The sequence below is a fragment of the Mus caroli genome, chromosome 3, assembly GCF_900094665.2.
Source record: "Mus caroli chromosome 3, CAROLI_EIJ_v1.1, whole genome shotgun sequence".
Lineage (NCBI taxonomy): Eukaryota > Metazoa > Chordata > Mammalia > Rodentia > Muridae > Mus > Mus caroli.
Genome location: NC_034572.1, coordinates 145,242,282 through 145,256,490, shown reverse-complemented (window position 1 = coordinate 145,256,490; position 14,209 = coordinate 145,242,282). Strand labels below are relative to the sequence as shown.

At 38.1% G+C, this 14,209-nt stretch overlaps 1 protein-coding gene across 7 annotated transcripts in view; it reads right to left on the bottom strand.

Annotated features, from left to right (window-relative positions):
• The window catches only part of Fubp1 (far upstream element binding protein 1), a 23,614-nt gene that overhangs the window by 6,553 nt on the left and 2,852 nt on the right, over positions 1 to 14,209 (bottom strand). The window contains exons 2-18 of one of the 7 annotated variants that reach the window (XM_029475381.1): positions 13,170 to 13,260; positions 12,349 to 12,411; positions 11,477 to 11,515; positions 9,474 to 9,513; positions 9,075 to 9,127; positions 8,917 to 8,988; positions 8,694 to 8,751; positions 7,068 to 7,230; positions 6,880 to 6,978; positions 6,675 to 6,776; positions 6,345 to 6,447; positions 6,130 to 6,230; positions 5,504 to 5,645; positions 4,648 to 4,808; positions 3,898 to 4,049; positions 3,513 to 3,592; positions 593 to 721 (exon numbers count right to left, since the gene is read on the bottom strand). In XM_029475381.1, coding sequence (XP_029331241.1) covers positions 593 to 721; positions 3,513 to 3,592; positions 3,898 to 4,049; positions 4,648 to 4,808; positions 5,504 to 5,645; positions 6,130 to 6,230; positions 6,345 to 6,447; positions 6,675 to 6,776; positions 6,880 to 6,978; positions 7,068 to 7,230; positions 8,694 to 8,751; positions 8,917 to 8,988; positions 9,075 to 9,127; positions 9,474 to 9,513; positions 11,477 to 11,515; positions 12,349 to 12,411; positions 13,170 to 13,260 — 1,648 coding nt within the window. Of the gene's footprint in view, positions 1 to 583; positions 722 to 3,512; positions 3,593 to 3,897; positions 4,050 to 4,647; positions 4,809 to 5,503; positions 5,646 to 6,129; positions 6,231 to 6,344; positions 6,448 to 6,674; positions 6,777 to 6,879; positions 6,979 to 7,067; positions 7,231 to 8,693; positions 8,752 to 8,916; positions 8,989 to 9,074; positions 9,128 to 9,473; positions 9,514 to 11,476; positions 11,516 to 12,348; positions 12,412 to 13,169; positions 13,261 to 14,209 lie in introns of all 7 variants that reach the window. The other 6 variants (XM_029475379.1, XM_029475380.1, XM_021158430.2 and 3 more) reach the window with 6 other exon arrangements.

The window sequence follows — 14,209 nt, the reverse complement described above, 5'->3', positions numbered from 1 at the left end:
GTTAGTAACTCTATAGCTTGGCAGCTATCTAATTGCTGAGTTATCCTCTTATTAGAGGCATAAAAGACGACCAAGAAAGTGCTCTAGCTTGATGAGACTTAATGGACCCTAATGAAAACACGGGGTCAGTTGGTGATCTAAGCAAGGGCTGTGTGTATCAGTGGTATATCAATGACGAGTAACTGACTTTAAAGTCCATGATGGTCATTTATTTTGGAATGAATATACGGGTCTGTAGAAAGGTGATATAATTTTATGTCTCCAAGTACAGTTTTCAGTAGCTCTCTTCAGAACTATTATAACAGACATCTATCAGGGTAGTGGAGTAAATGGGGGTGGGGGGAGGACAGTTAACAGTCTCACTATTTAAGGCATTATTCTTCCAACTATTATTTGACTTATTTTGCTTACCCAAAGTCACAACTGAGTCTTCAAAACCTTAGGCCCAAGGATCTAACCTAATGACACCATCATGCACAAGACCCAACAATTCTCAGGACTGAAAGAAAGTTTTGTTATGACTTCATACATGAATCCAAACACAAACTATAGCTTTAAAATAGGAAATAAAATCCTTCATTACCGTAGTTACCTTGTCCATTAGTTTGGGTTGTAGCTGGTGCACCAGCAGGAGCTGCAGGTGGGGGCTGTGCCTGCTGTTGGTAATAGTGAGCATAATACGCAGCCCAAGCTGCGGAGTTTGGATCTGTTCCTGCCTTGGCTACAATTTAAAAACAAACAAAGGTTTCAAGGTTCATATGTAAACTCTAGAAACCAACCCTTACCTTTGGTGATTCCTGACAAATAGGCTCAGAAGTTATTAATAGCAAATGGAAACTTTCAAAATTTTCTAGTATTATCATCATCATCACTTGGCTTTTAGTTCAGAAACGTCAGCCTCGGGAATTTAGTAATTTTCTAGGTTACGGGTATTAGGTAATTTACTAGTTATCTGTGGAACTGGTATATAAATGGTTGGATGATCTTTTGGCTTCCAACCCAATGGTTTGTCTCAGCTCAATCCCATGTCTTTGCTTTTTCCCCCAACAAGTTAAGCTGCAAAGTGCAACACTCTGTATAGCAGGCAGTTATGGACTAATTTGTACAAGAAAGAAACAAAGGTTAGATACATGCACTTTCTATTTATTTCAGTCACAATCCTGAAATTCCTGCTCTATACCTTTTCTATCACCTTTAGGATACTTCAAGCATAGTTGATCATTTGAAATCTCCTGTACACATTTTAAAGACCATGCCCCATTTAACACAGGCCGATTTCCAACAGTTACCTTTTCTTCCTCTACTTTTCCTGTTTCTGGGCTACATGTGTGTGCCCCTCTGTTGTAAGTACCTTTCATGATCTGGCCCTCCTCCCCCAGCTCAGCCATTGTGTAGCAGCATGTTTGTTTATGTGTGTGCTGATTCTGGATGTTCTCCCTAATCATTTTCACCTTGTTTTATCTATACTAGTTCCATTTCTAGTTATGTGTATCTGTGTACCTGTGTGTATCTACACAAATGTGGGTTACTAAAGAGAACCCGAAGGTGTGAGAGTAACTGGATCTCAACTTGCATCCTCTGAAAGAGCAGGAAGACCTTTATAATAATCACTGAGCTACCTCTCTGACACCCTTCCTACTTTTTTTTAAATAATTTTTTTTTTATATGAGTACACTTGAAGCTGTCTTCAGACACAGCAGCAGAGGGCATCAGATCCCATTGCAGATGGTTGTGAACCACCATGTGGTTGCTGGGAATTGAACTCAGGACCTCTGGAAGAGCAGTCATTACTTTTCTTATCCACTGAGCCTTTTCCCCAGCCTTCTTTCCTAATTTTTTGAGATAGGATTTCTCTCTGAACCCAGAGCTCACAGATTTGGTTATAAGAGCAGGCCAGGAAACTTTACGGATCCTTTTACAAGCTTTATTAAAGCACTTTATTTATTTTTCTTTAAAATAGGTGGGACGGATAGAACTCAGGCTCTAATGCTTATCCCCAGCACTGTGGCTTATCCTTTCTGTTAATTCTTTTAGCATCCCCCAATACTCAAGTTTTAGCTGCTGCCCTATTCAAAAGTCACCACAACCAGCATCCTCGGCACTAAGCTCATCTTCGTAACTCAAAAACCAAACCAAACCAAACCAAACCCCCAAAACCCAAATCTTTTCTTTTGACTTGCAACTAGCAGGTACTAAGCTCATTATTCTTTTACATAGGATGAATTCACATATTATCCATTTAAGATTAAGATTAAATTCTTGACATCTATATAAATCTCAACCTCACAGCAGCAGTTTCTTGAAAATGCAGACAATAAAATACTGTATACTTCTAAGTCAAATTTAAGCAACATATTGCCCCGAGTCAGTAACTTGTGGATACACCTGAGAGCAGTCAGTCTGCCAGGTAATGCTGGAAGTCACACTCACTGACCAGACCTTACAGTGCTAGTATCAAACATCACTCATTTGAGCAATCCTATGAAACTGAATTATCCATATAAAACCTTCAATTTAACCTGTTCCAACTCTATTTGATCATGCCATGTCTAAATGCTTGTTAGAAGGAGAAGATTCATTTAAAAACCCTTACAAAGGAAGTCATAGCTGATGCTTCTTGTCTGCCCTGGGAATGCACTCTCTTTTGCTAATCGACACTCAACTTTCATATTCAGATGCCACCACAATTAAAGTTATTTCTTTTTCTTTTTTTCTCTCTCTCTCTTGAGACAGGATTTTTCCTGTGTGTCCCTGGCTATCCTTGAACATGCTCTGTAGATCAGGCTGTCCTTGAACTCAGAGATCTGCCTGCTTCTGTCTCCTGTGTGCTGGGACTAATGGTGTTCACCACCTCCGCCCGGCGGCTCAGGTTGTTTCTTAAATGAATAGAAGTTGTGGTTATTTGGTGACTGAGAAAAGTTCCTATGAATTTAACATACATTAAAATATTAAAACATTTAACAAATCCAACAAAGCAATTACATCTAAATCAACTTTGATTTTTAAAAAGTACACTACGTAGAAATCTATAACTCAGAACACGCTCTTTCAAACTTTTCATATGAATCAAACTACAGGGGCTGCAAAGTGAAAAATAAAAGAAAAACAAAGAAAAAAGTCCTATTTCCAAGTTGATTCTTGATCATGATGGAGTAGAAACAAAACCAGTATGGGAGGATATAATGAGAACACCATGCTATAGAAAATCCAGATTACAAGAGAGAAAAATAAATGTACTCTCCTGTTTTGGTAATTAAGGGACCTAATTTTAAGGCACCTCATCAGAAATGAAATAATTTACACTTATCTTATTATTTGAGAATGCAGTAGTGCTAGACACATTATTTTATAAATATGGACTACTATGAATAAAGTCACAACATACTAGACAGCAGTGTCATCTTACACTGCAGGGGAAGTGCCTTAAAAGATTGCACATGCAGTAGGTAGTTTAGGACTGTGACCAGCAGTATACAATGAAGCTAGCATATTAATAGTAGATTACCCTTTACCTGGGTCAGGAGGAGCCTGTTGCTGCCAATGTGGATACGCATTTCCCCATCCCTGGGGAGCATATGGGGCTGGAGGACCGCTAGGGGTGGGGAACAAAACACAAATACCATTAATAAAAGCCAGCTTTATTTATTTTATGTGTAGGTTTTGCCTTTGCATGTATTGCATGTATGTATATGCAGCTATGTATGCCTAGTGTCGCTGTCAAGATACCCTGGAACCTGTCACGAATGGTTGCGGACCCCTGTGTGGTGCTGGGAAGTGATCTCAGGTCCCTCTGCAAGAGGAACAAGTGCTCTGCACTGCTGAGCCATCATCATCTCTCCAGCCCCCAATTCCTAGGTCTTTAGGGAAAGCCCAGAACCAACCAAGTGTGGTACTTACTGAGGAGCTGGGCCAGGAGGTCCTGGATTGTAAGGTGCAGGGTTGTATGGTCCCATTGGAGTTCCCGGCCCTGGAGGTCCAGGAGGCCCATGAGGACCTGGAACCCCATGGGGCCCATGGGGTACAGGTGGCCCTAAAGGATTTACTGGGCCCTATTATTAAAAAAAAGGAAAAGAAAACACAAACAATAACTAAAGACACTCAAACAATGTAATGGTTGAGTAATTCAAAGTCCAGCTACTCTTCCATTTCTACGCTTACATAACAAATTTACATTCACCCTCCGCATTATGACGCAAAAAATAAAATGTCATCATGACATGTAAAACTCACTGAAACCCTCAGCACCAGCAGAGTCCTTTCAGCTTTTAGTCTTTCCGTGTTTCTTACTTTTTTTATGATTTTCTTTTAAAAACAAGACTGCCTAGTTCCCTTTACTTCCCTAATGTTAGACAACTACTGAGAGTATATTCTGCAAATTGCATATCAAGGGACAACTTAACACATGGTATTCTCAGCTGGGTGTGGTGGCCCACGCCTTTAATCCCAGCACTTGATAGGCAGAGGCAGGCGAATTTCTGAGTTCATGGCTCTTGTATTTTGGATATCTTTCCTATGTTAATGTATGTATATACATATATCACAATACCTGCAGTTTCCTATTAGAAATTATGTATTTTCCCACAGTACATTTGATCTAGTACGTTTTAAAGTTACTAGGAACTATGCTATAAATGAGAGTACACTTACCCCAATCTTCTCTTCTATGAGTTGTCGAGCATAGTCTATTTGCTGTGGAGTGCCCCGAATTGTAAATAACTTCATATTGGGATCTGCATTAGGTGGAGGATTTCTCTGCAGCTCTATTCTTGCACCAGACTGTTGGCTTATGCTTTTTATGGTTTCACCTCCTAAAACCACAAGACACTAAGTTCACAGAATGCAAGCAATACTTTTTGTCCTAAGACAAGGGTCTCTGTGTGGCCCTGGTTGTCCTATAACTCACCCTGTAGACCATGCTGGCTTCAAACTCACAGAGAAACACCTGCATCTGCCTACTAAGAGCTGGGATTAAAGGTGTCTGTCACCATGTCTGGCAGAAATACTATTTTAAAAAACAAAACAAAACAAAACAAAAAAAACCCCAAACACCTATTACTTTGCCCATTAAACAGTTTTGTAGCATTCCACTGGACAATAATGTTAGGATTTTCTATTTAGTCTGTTCTTCCATCTAGAACTAATGCAAAGCACACTAAAGTCTACTTTATACACACCCTACTATACACACACCCTAATATGGGCTAGAAAATATTTCAATAAACAGGTTTAGTAAGTAACAAAGAAGTTAAATGCATAGCAAAACAAAAAACACCAACAAAACCCATTTGAATTAGGATCAAGTTTTGTAACGAACAGACTTTTGGTCCCCTTTCCCTAGAAGCAGTTGAGACACAATCCCATTTTTAACACACATTAAAGAGTATTCTTATTCTAGCTGCCATGTTAAAACCTCTTTCCTATTAAAATGCACCAAAAAATATAAATAGCATCTTTTGTTTACAAGTATCCAGTGTGTCAAAACAAAGAGTTTAAAATACATTGCCTTTTCCAATTATCAGTCCAGTTTTCCCAGTTGGCACAATGAAATTAAATTCCTGGAGTCCACCAGGTGGTCCCATATTCCAGTTTCCTTGACCTCTACCTCGTCCTCGACCACCAGGTCCAGGTCCACCAGGATTGCCAGCCTAAGAAAGGAGAAAACAAAATAAACTCTGGAATCAAACTATTACATTATCCCCAACTCTCGTATTTCTAAACAATGAAATTAAGAGATGATGTCAAACATTGACAAAAATAGTCAACTAAGTAATAACTTCCACTTTTAAAGTTTATTAGGAGACTACCCATACATGGCCATGACCTGGGTTTAATTTCTAGGACCCACATAATAGAGAACCGACTTCAGAAAAATTTCCTTTGGCTTCCATAGGCACAAATGCCAAGGCACATATACCCATAGAAATAAAAGTTCAGATGCACTGAGGTAAATAAGGCAGAACATTTATGCAATTCTACCCTAAAATGTTTACCTTAAAGCAATTTAACGTTAGTCATTTTAACACTGCCAACAGATTCTAATATAACCTGGAGGGGCATTTTTTTTCATTCAGGTATGATTAAAAACTTTTCCAATGAAAGCAAACTGAAAATGTTAATTTCCTATCACACCTGAACACTTCGTAGAAGGTCTGTGATTATTTCTGCAGCATGCTGACATCTGTCTGGAGGTCCTGTTATCTGTGCTATCCTATCAGGTGTTGTTCCATCATCTAAAACAATAACAACAACAACAAAAAACCCCGAGTAAGTTGTGACAAACCAATTATGAATGTCAAGATTAAAATCTATCAATCCTTAGAACATTAAATATACCTTAAGCTTACCTGGCTTAAACTGAATTCGAACACCAGCATCATTTTGTATTTTTTTAATCATTTCTCCATTTCTTCCTATTACAATGCCAACAGCAAATCTTGGAATTGGGACCTTAAGTAAAAGTATATTTTAAAAGACATTTCTCAAAAACTCACCTCCACATAATCATAAAGGTAAATATACTAAATGATCATAAAAATAACAAGATAAAAAGACCCCACGGAAGAAAAAAAGAAAAGAGACATGATGTTAAGCTAAGTCCATTTAATTCAAAGCAGGAAAACACTAGTGCCCATGGATTAGGATACCACCACTGCTGACTCAGAATTCTTACTTACATCTATCCCTTCATTGCCTCCTATTCTTGAGCCATACTCATTCCGCACTTCTCTGAAACCACCTTGATCACGAATTAACTCTAATACCATTTCCTTGGCTTGCTATAATAGAAAGTTATCCAATTCAGAAGATTTGTCAAAAAATTTAATGTGTATTTTGTCCACCCCCTCAGCCTTTATATATAAGAGACAAAGTGAAGCTTACCTGAACCTTGTATGGGTCACCCGTAATCCTAAGAGGTTTATCAGCACCAGTGTTTTGCGGCCCATCTTGAATCATTACCATTTTAACACCAGCCCGTTCCTATTAAAATCATGAAAATAATATGTTAGTAAAAACAATAAAAAGTGGCCTCAAAAGACTTAATAATATTCTTTACAATATAATGATACCTGAAGTTGTTTAATAGTCTCTCCCCCCTTTCCAATAACTAGTCCCGCTTTGCTGGCTGGAATCATGATTTCCTGAACTGCATTTCCAGGTCCATCACCATGATGAAAGCCAGGGGCTGGTCTTCCCTTTTCAACAATCTGGTCCAATAATCTTTTTGCTGATCTGTTAACAAATTAATTGATAAAAATATGTAGCATAACCCAACTTATCCCAAAATAAGAGTCAGCAGTCTTATCTTAGGTTTCAAGCGTACTCTAAATGGATCATATGGCATGTCATGTCGGAGGCAAGAACCTAAACCAAAGGCGCGTCAAGTCAAGTGGGCAGGAAGTACTGAAGTCTGTATGCACCAAGTGAACACAGTCATTAAACATCTTCCATCCCCCCTGCCACACAGCACAGCAACTGGGTAACAGTGCACTACTCAGCCTCTGCCTTGGAAAGAGAACTGTCAATGCAGCGTTAGAAGCAAAGCTTGAAGGAAACTGAGAGGCACACTAGATAAACTTTTCAAGGGGAAACTTTAATGGTACAAACCTTTTAAGGCACTGTGTTAACAAAATACAACATGACCTTCAAAGATTTTTTTTTTTTTTTTTTTTTTTGGTTTTTCGAGACAGGGTTTCTCTGTGTAGCCCTGGCTGTCCTGGCACTCACTTTGTAGACCAGGCTGGCCTCGAACTCAGAAATCCACCTGCCTCTGCCTCCCGAGTGCTGGGATTAAAGGCGTGCGCCACCACGCCCGGCTTCAAAGATATTTTTATGATATGTAATTTCCAAGTCTGTCTATAAACTCTTAGAAATTACTCCTAAAATATTAGGAATGAAGTAAAAAATCAGTTTAGTCAGGAATTTCTTGAAGTAGAAAGTCAGGAAAATGAACGTAAAACAGTATCTCAATACTAGACAAAAAAAAAAAAATGCAAGGATAGGTGTTAAATTTCAGTGTAGGATGATAAATCTTTCTTGGTCACAGCAATACAAGTCAGTCAAAACAGTGAGTGTGGAGATGGCAGTAGGGAGAAGACAATTAGAGGTAAAGATTGGGTAGTTTTACCAGAGCCTTAGAATTGAGTGGAAGAGAAAAACAGGAATATAAAAATTTTCATGACTATATCGGGCATGAGTTTTAGGTGACGTTATTAACATATCTGTGCAAGGCAATTCAGGTTTTAATAATTTCCGAGTCCTTATAGACATGTATGGTAGGTGTACAGGTCAAATTGCAACCACCAGTGCCTTTTCTGTGATAGGGACCTTGAGGCAAGGTCTCCCAACGACTCTGAACCCATCAAATAGTGCTAGCGGGTTGGTTACCAAGTCCCTCAAATCTGCCTGTGTCAAACTCCTGAGCCATGATATTACCACGCCAGCTTTTTTTTTTTTTTTTAGTTTTAGGATTAAGCTCAGTTCTTCCTACATGGAAGGCAAGCACCTAAATGCCTGAGTTATGGCTTAGTCTCTGGCTTTAACAATTTCTATGTCTTAGGCTCAGATGATGAACCCTATTTTAAGAAAGGCACAATATGTAAACTTTTAAAGCGAAAATGGTTACAGATGGTATGAAAATGAAGCTTATAGTCTTCACAGTCTTAATTGTAAGTAGACAACATTTTCAAACTTACTGGACAGATTCAGGTGTTCCAGTTAGCATACAAGACCTTTCTGGTAGGCCACCACTATCTACAATTAAATAAAAAGAAAAGTTTAAGCAAAAAATACATTAAAAATATCAGATATTTAGAAATTTAAAATACTTGAGTTTCCCAGCCACTCTCAAAAAACTGTAAGAACTGGACAAAACAACAAGTAATTCTCACGCACATACACACACAAAAGGAATCTTACCAGGAGCTATCTGTATCTTGCATCCAGATTCCTGCTGTATGCGTGAGATCTGTTCACCTCCTCTGCCAATTACTAGTTAAGGTAGAGAAAGGGGAGAAGTTATTATTTATACTAATTTTTGAAAGTATATTTTGTCTTAAAAACTTAATGTTACTTACTAAATCCAACCATTCCATCTGGAACTTTGTATTCTTCTGTCATTACAGATCTGCTAAGAAAGAACAGAAACTAACATTTTCCTCACAGAAAAATAATGTACGAGTATACATAAAAGTAATCTAATAAATCCAATTTTAACGTCTCCTAATAGCCCGACCAGGCAGGACAAGCGCTCAGAGTGAATGCCACTTTAACACTTATTTTATCTTTTCTGAAATGTGTCAATTTCAACCTGTTTTTCCAAATTACCAATGTTTCTATACCATTTTCCCAATGTGATTTACAGAAGTAAGCCACACATACAAAATGGTATGCAGACATTTGCATTATAGACTAACTTGGCTGTACATACAATCCAACTAAGACTTGCAAAGTAGTTTTAAAAGTTTTGACTATACCTTTGCTGCTGATGCATTGGAGGTAACTGTGCTCCAAAAGCTACAAAAAAAAAACCAAAACCAAGCTTAAGTTCAAGTTCATTTGAGACACACATACCATGCACTCCAAACTTTCCCTGATGTATACATTGGAAAAGAATTTGGGGGGCTGGTGAGATGGCTCAGTGGGCAAGAGCACCCGACTGCTCTTCCAAAGGTCAGGAGTTCAAATCCCAGCAACCACATGGTGGCTCACAACCATCCGTAAGGAGATCTGACTCCCTCTTCTGGAGTGTCTGAACTGAAGACAGCTACAGTGTACTTACATATAATAAATAAATAAATCTAAAAAAAAAAAAAGAGGAAAAGAATTCGGACCATTCATATTTGAATCATCACTGAGAGTAGCAGGAAAGGGACACACAGACTAACAACTAGAGTAGTTAACTTATAGTCACAGTTCAGCCATCAGTGTTTATATATAATGACTCCCAAGTAAAAGAGAATCATTCTTTTTTTAAAATATAATAAAAACCTATACATCTGTAAGGAAATTCCGGCTAGACACTTGTAATACCAACTCTGTTGAGTATGGCAAGGCACACACATCCTTAGTCCCAGCACAGGAGAAAACAAAAGCATGCCTCTTATAGGCTATTTGATCACTTAGATTACACTGTGAGCCCCAAGATTGTGTTATTTACTGGGGGTGGGGGGTGGGGTGGGGATGGGGGCGCTTATAGTTGTGGTGTGGCTTATGCTCTTAGCACAGACCTTTAATCCCAAACAGTGAAGATGAAGTTAGTTTGTAGAAGGAAGCACTCATGTTTGAAAGTGATGTTTAATTTAGAGTAGCAGACAAAGTGATCAATCAGAGGAGTCAAAAGAATAAAATTAGGGCTGGGAAAAAGGCTCAGGGATTAAGAGCACTGGCTGTTCTTCCAGAGGTCCTGAGATCAATTCCCAGCAAGCACAGGGTGGCTCACAACCATCTGTAATGGGATACGATCCTCTCTTCTAGTGTGCCTGAAGGCAGCTAGTGTATTCATATATATAAAATAACAAATCTTTGAGGAAAAGAAAAGGAAAAAAAGCTGGGCAGTGGTGGCTCACGCCTTTTAATCCCAGCACTTGGGAGGCAGAGGCAGGCAGATTTCTGAGTTTGAGGCCAGCCTGGTCCAGGGTGAGTTCTAGATAGCCAGGGCTACACAGAGAAACCCTGTTTTGAAAAACAAACAGACGGCCAGGCGTTGGTGGCACACACCTTTAATTCCAGCACTTGGGAGGCAAAGGCAGGCAGATTTCTGAGTTCAAGGACAGCCTGGTCTACAGAGTGAGTTCCAGGACAGCCAGAGAAACCCTGTCTAGCTGATCCCCCCACCCCCAAACTCCAAAAAGAATGGGATTATGTCCAGCTCTCAGGAGAATAAAGAGGACTTAAGAGATAAATAGCCCAGGCGGGTGGGAGGACAGTTTTATTGGGACAGTTGTAGAGATATATAGGTTGCAGAGAGGGAACAAGCTAGACACATGTAAAAACAGAATAAGCCAGAAAATGAAAAGGATAGTTTGAGGTCAAGCAGAGCAATTCAGGCAGAGGTCAAGAGAGAAGCTATATTGAATCAGCTTGGAGAGGAGTTTGCGCCAGAGTTCTGAAAGAACTAGAAGGTTTGAGGCAGTAAGGCTCAGAGATGACAATTACATCAGGCAAATAAAAAAATACTTTTACACAGGTAGATCTCTCTGAAGTCAAGGGCAGTCAGAATTACGTATTTGAGACTTTGGCTCAAAAGCAAATTCCCCAAACCCCAAACTCACAACCCATCCAAAGTAGAAACAAGTCTGGAGAGAAGACTTAGAAGATAAAGAGGACACATGCTCTTGTAGAAAACCAAGTTCTCAGCACCCACATGTAGTCCACTTTCAGGGAATTCCTACGCCATCTTGACATACATACATACATACATTATGTACACACAAGTAATTTTAAAAGAAGCAACAAAACCTCAGCTTAAAGTACTTACAGTCATTTTGGGGAGGTACTTTCTTAGCATCTGGCTGATCTGCAAAATTAAGTGTCTTTTACTTTTTGTCAATTAAAAACAAAGCTCCCCACCACCCCCACCAAGCAAGAATAATGATATTTATTAAAATACATGATATACTGGTTTACCAATTGAATCAAAACTGACACAGTTCAACCTAGACTCAAAAATCTAAAAAAAAAAAAAAAAAAAAAAAAAACGAGAGCTAACAGAAATGTTCTTCAGCTTTCTGTCCTCCTCTTAGCAGTCAAAAAAATTTTTATAAAATTTTTATAAAAAATTTTAAATTTTAAAAAAAAAAAAAAAAAAAAAAACCAAAACACCCACAAAACCTCAATTCTTTCATTCCCTTGTGTTTAAACAACGCACAGACACTTTAGTTTGGAGTAATACAGCACAAACTGTTTAGCTTCAATGCTGGTGAATACCTTACACTAATGGTTAATGATGCTTCATCCACTCTAAGAACTGACAATTAGCGAGAACTACATAAAAACCAGACCTATGAAAAGATGAGTGAATCTGACAGTGATCATAAAACTATGCCAGAAAAGAAAGCTCACGTTACAAGACAGCTTCAATGTAAACTGTTCTATTACTCTCAACTGAAGCATCTCACTACAGAACCAAAACCTCAAAGCAGCCACACGATTGCCGTTCTCAGATAAACAAAATGCATACAACATATGAATAGACAGCCTGCAGCTCAAAACATTATTCTCCCAACTTCAAGGCTTTTGTACAGCAAAAATTCAGACACATAAACCAAGAGACCATTGTGTCCACTTACGAATCCACTGGCTTATTTCACATTTACATACTAAACACAGGTAATAAATAAAAATTCCTGCCTTTAAAAGGAGAGGGCATTCCCTCCCAGTGTGTGGTACTGCTCGGATTTGTCCAAGAGCCATCTACACATAAAATAAAAAGAGTACATTACACACAACATCTGAAGCATCATTAGCTCATTTTTCTTGCATATTAAAAACCTCACTTGCAAATATAAACATACTTAAAAGGAAACCAAGTATTACCAGAAAGGACCACAAATACAGTCCTATATGCTATCAGAATCTATTACAAAAGGGCAAAGAATATCAAAATTTATACATACATCAAAACTAAAACAAAAAAGTACACACTTCTAAGTGCAGAAGTGTTGATGTTTTTTAAAAAGAGAAAACACTATGAATCCACAGTTTTAATCAATGTTTAAAGATAAATATGAAACACACAAAACACTAAAACAATATAAAAACGGGATGCCTGCAACAAACCAACCTCAACCTAGATGTGGATTCTGAATGAATGAAAGGGAGTATCAAAGACTCATTCAATAAATGAGAAAATTCAGTCAAGTGTTTCCCAAATAACTTATAATTTTATTTTGTTTATATCATTAACACAGTCTGTGCAACTCAAAGCAAGCATAATCCTAAAACAGGACCAAAAAAAAAAAAAAAAAAAAAAAAAAAACCTTTTTTCTATTACAATACTTTCCGATAGATTCAAATTATACCTACCTTTTCTAGGTCTGTCTTTTTCAAAATCCTATTTTTCTGAGACCAATAGATAGTAGTGCTTTGATAAATCATCTTGATAAACAATACTGAAAATCTTATCAAATGAATACCGTGGAAGAGAATTATTCTTGTTGGCTATAACTTACCTCCATCTTCTAAGGGTCTTTTTTGTCCCCCATAACCATAGTCATTTGAATTCAATGATGTACCAGCATCACCCCCAATTTTTGCTGCAATCTTAAAAGAAAAATCGGAATACTAATCAGGGTATTAATACTTTATGTACTACTCAGCACTAAATTTCCTACAATAAAAGATATACTATCCTTTTTAAAAAAACACTAGAAAGATTCACTTATTAAGAATAATTAAAACTACCACTAACACTTCAGGGAGCTAACAGATAGTAATGATCTATTAAACTTATGCAATATCCCCATTTAAAACAACCCACACATTGGAAACAAAGTCTTTTCCACCCTTTGATCCTAAATCCTAACATTTATAAACTATATCTTAGGTATTTAAGTGCACTGTATGGGACTGACAGGAACTGATGTTAAAAGGGAAGTGTTACATACAACTGAACGAGAGGAAAACAGCTTAGACTATGGCTATCTTCTACAATTAGCTTTTATGAACACTTCTGAGTTTACTTGAAGACCAAGGAATATCCATAAGAAAGCATGCTTATTCACACTCCATTCATGTAATAGGTCTACAAGCATCCAAAAGAAAAACTGGCACTTGGTTCATTCAAAAGAGCACGCAAAACTTTCAACTCTCCCCTCATTGGGGGTGGGTGGTGGGTGGATGGGAACATGGCCTGATTATAGCCCCAGCTAGTCTAATCCTAACTTCTCACATGCTACAATTATGAACTCAATGTTTCTATTAAACACACATCAAGTGTAAGTAATGTTTTTAACCCACAGAATTCAAGCTTTCCACTTGATTTTTGCTCTACTATATTTCTGTGCTTTTTTACTTCAGGCAAAAGCAAACCAAACCGACATTTACTACTTTCTTCACTGACCCACCCTCACCAATTTTGGAGTTAAAGATAATTCTAAGAAGGTAATGACACGGGGGCTGGTGAGATGGCTCAGTGGGTAAGAGCACCCGACTGCTCTTCCGAAGGTCCAGAGTTCAAATCCCAGCAACCACATGGTGGCTCACAACCATC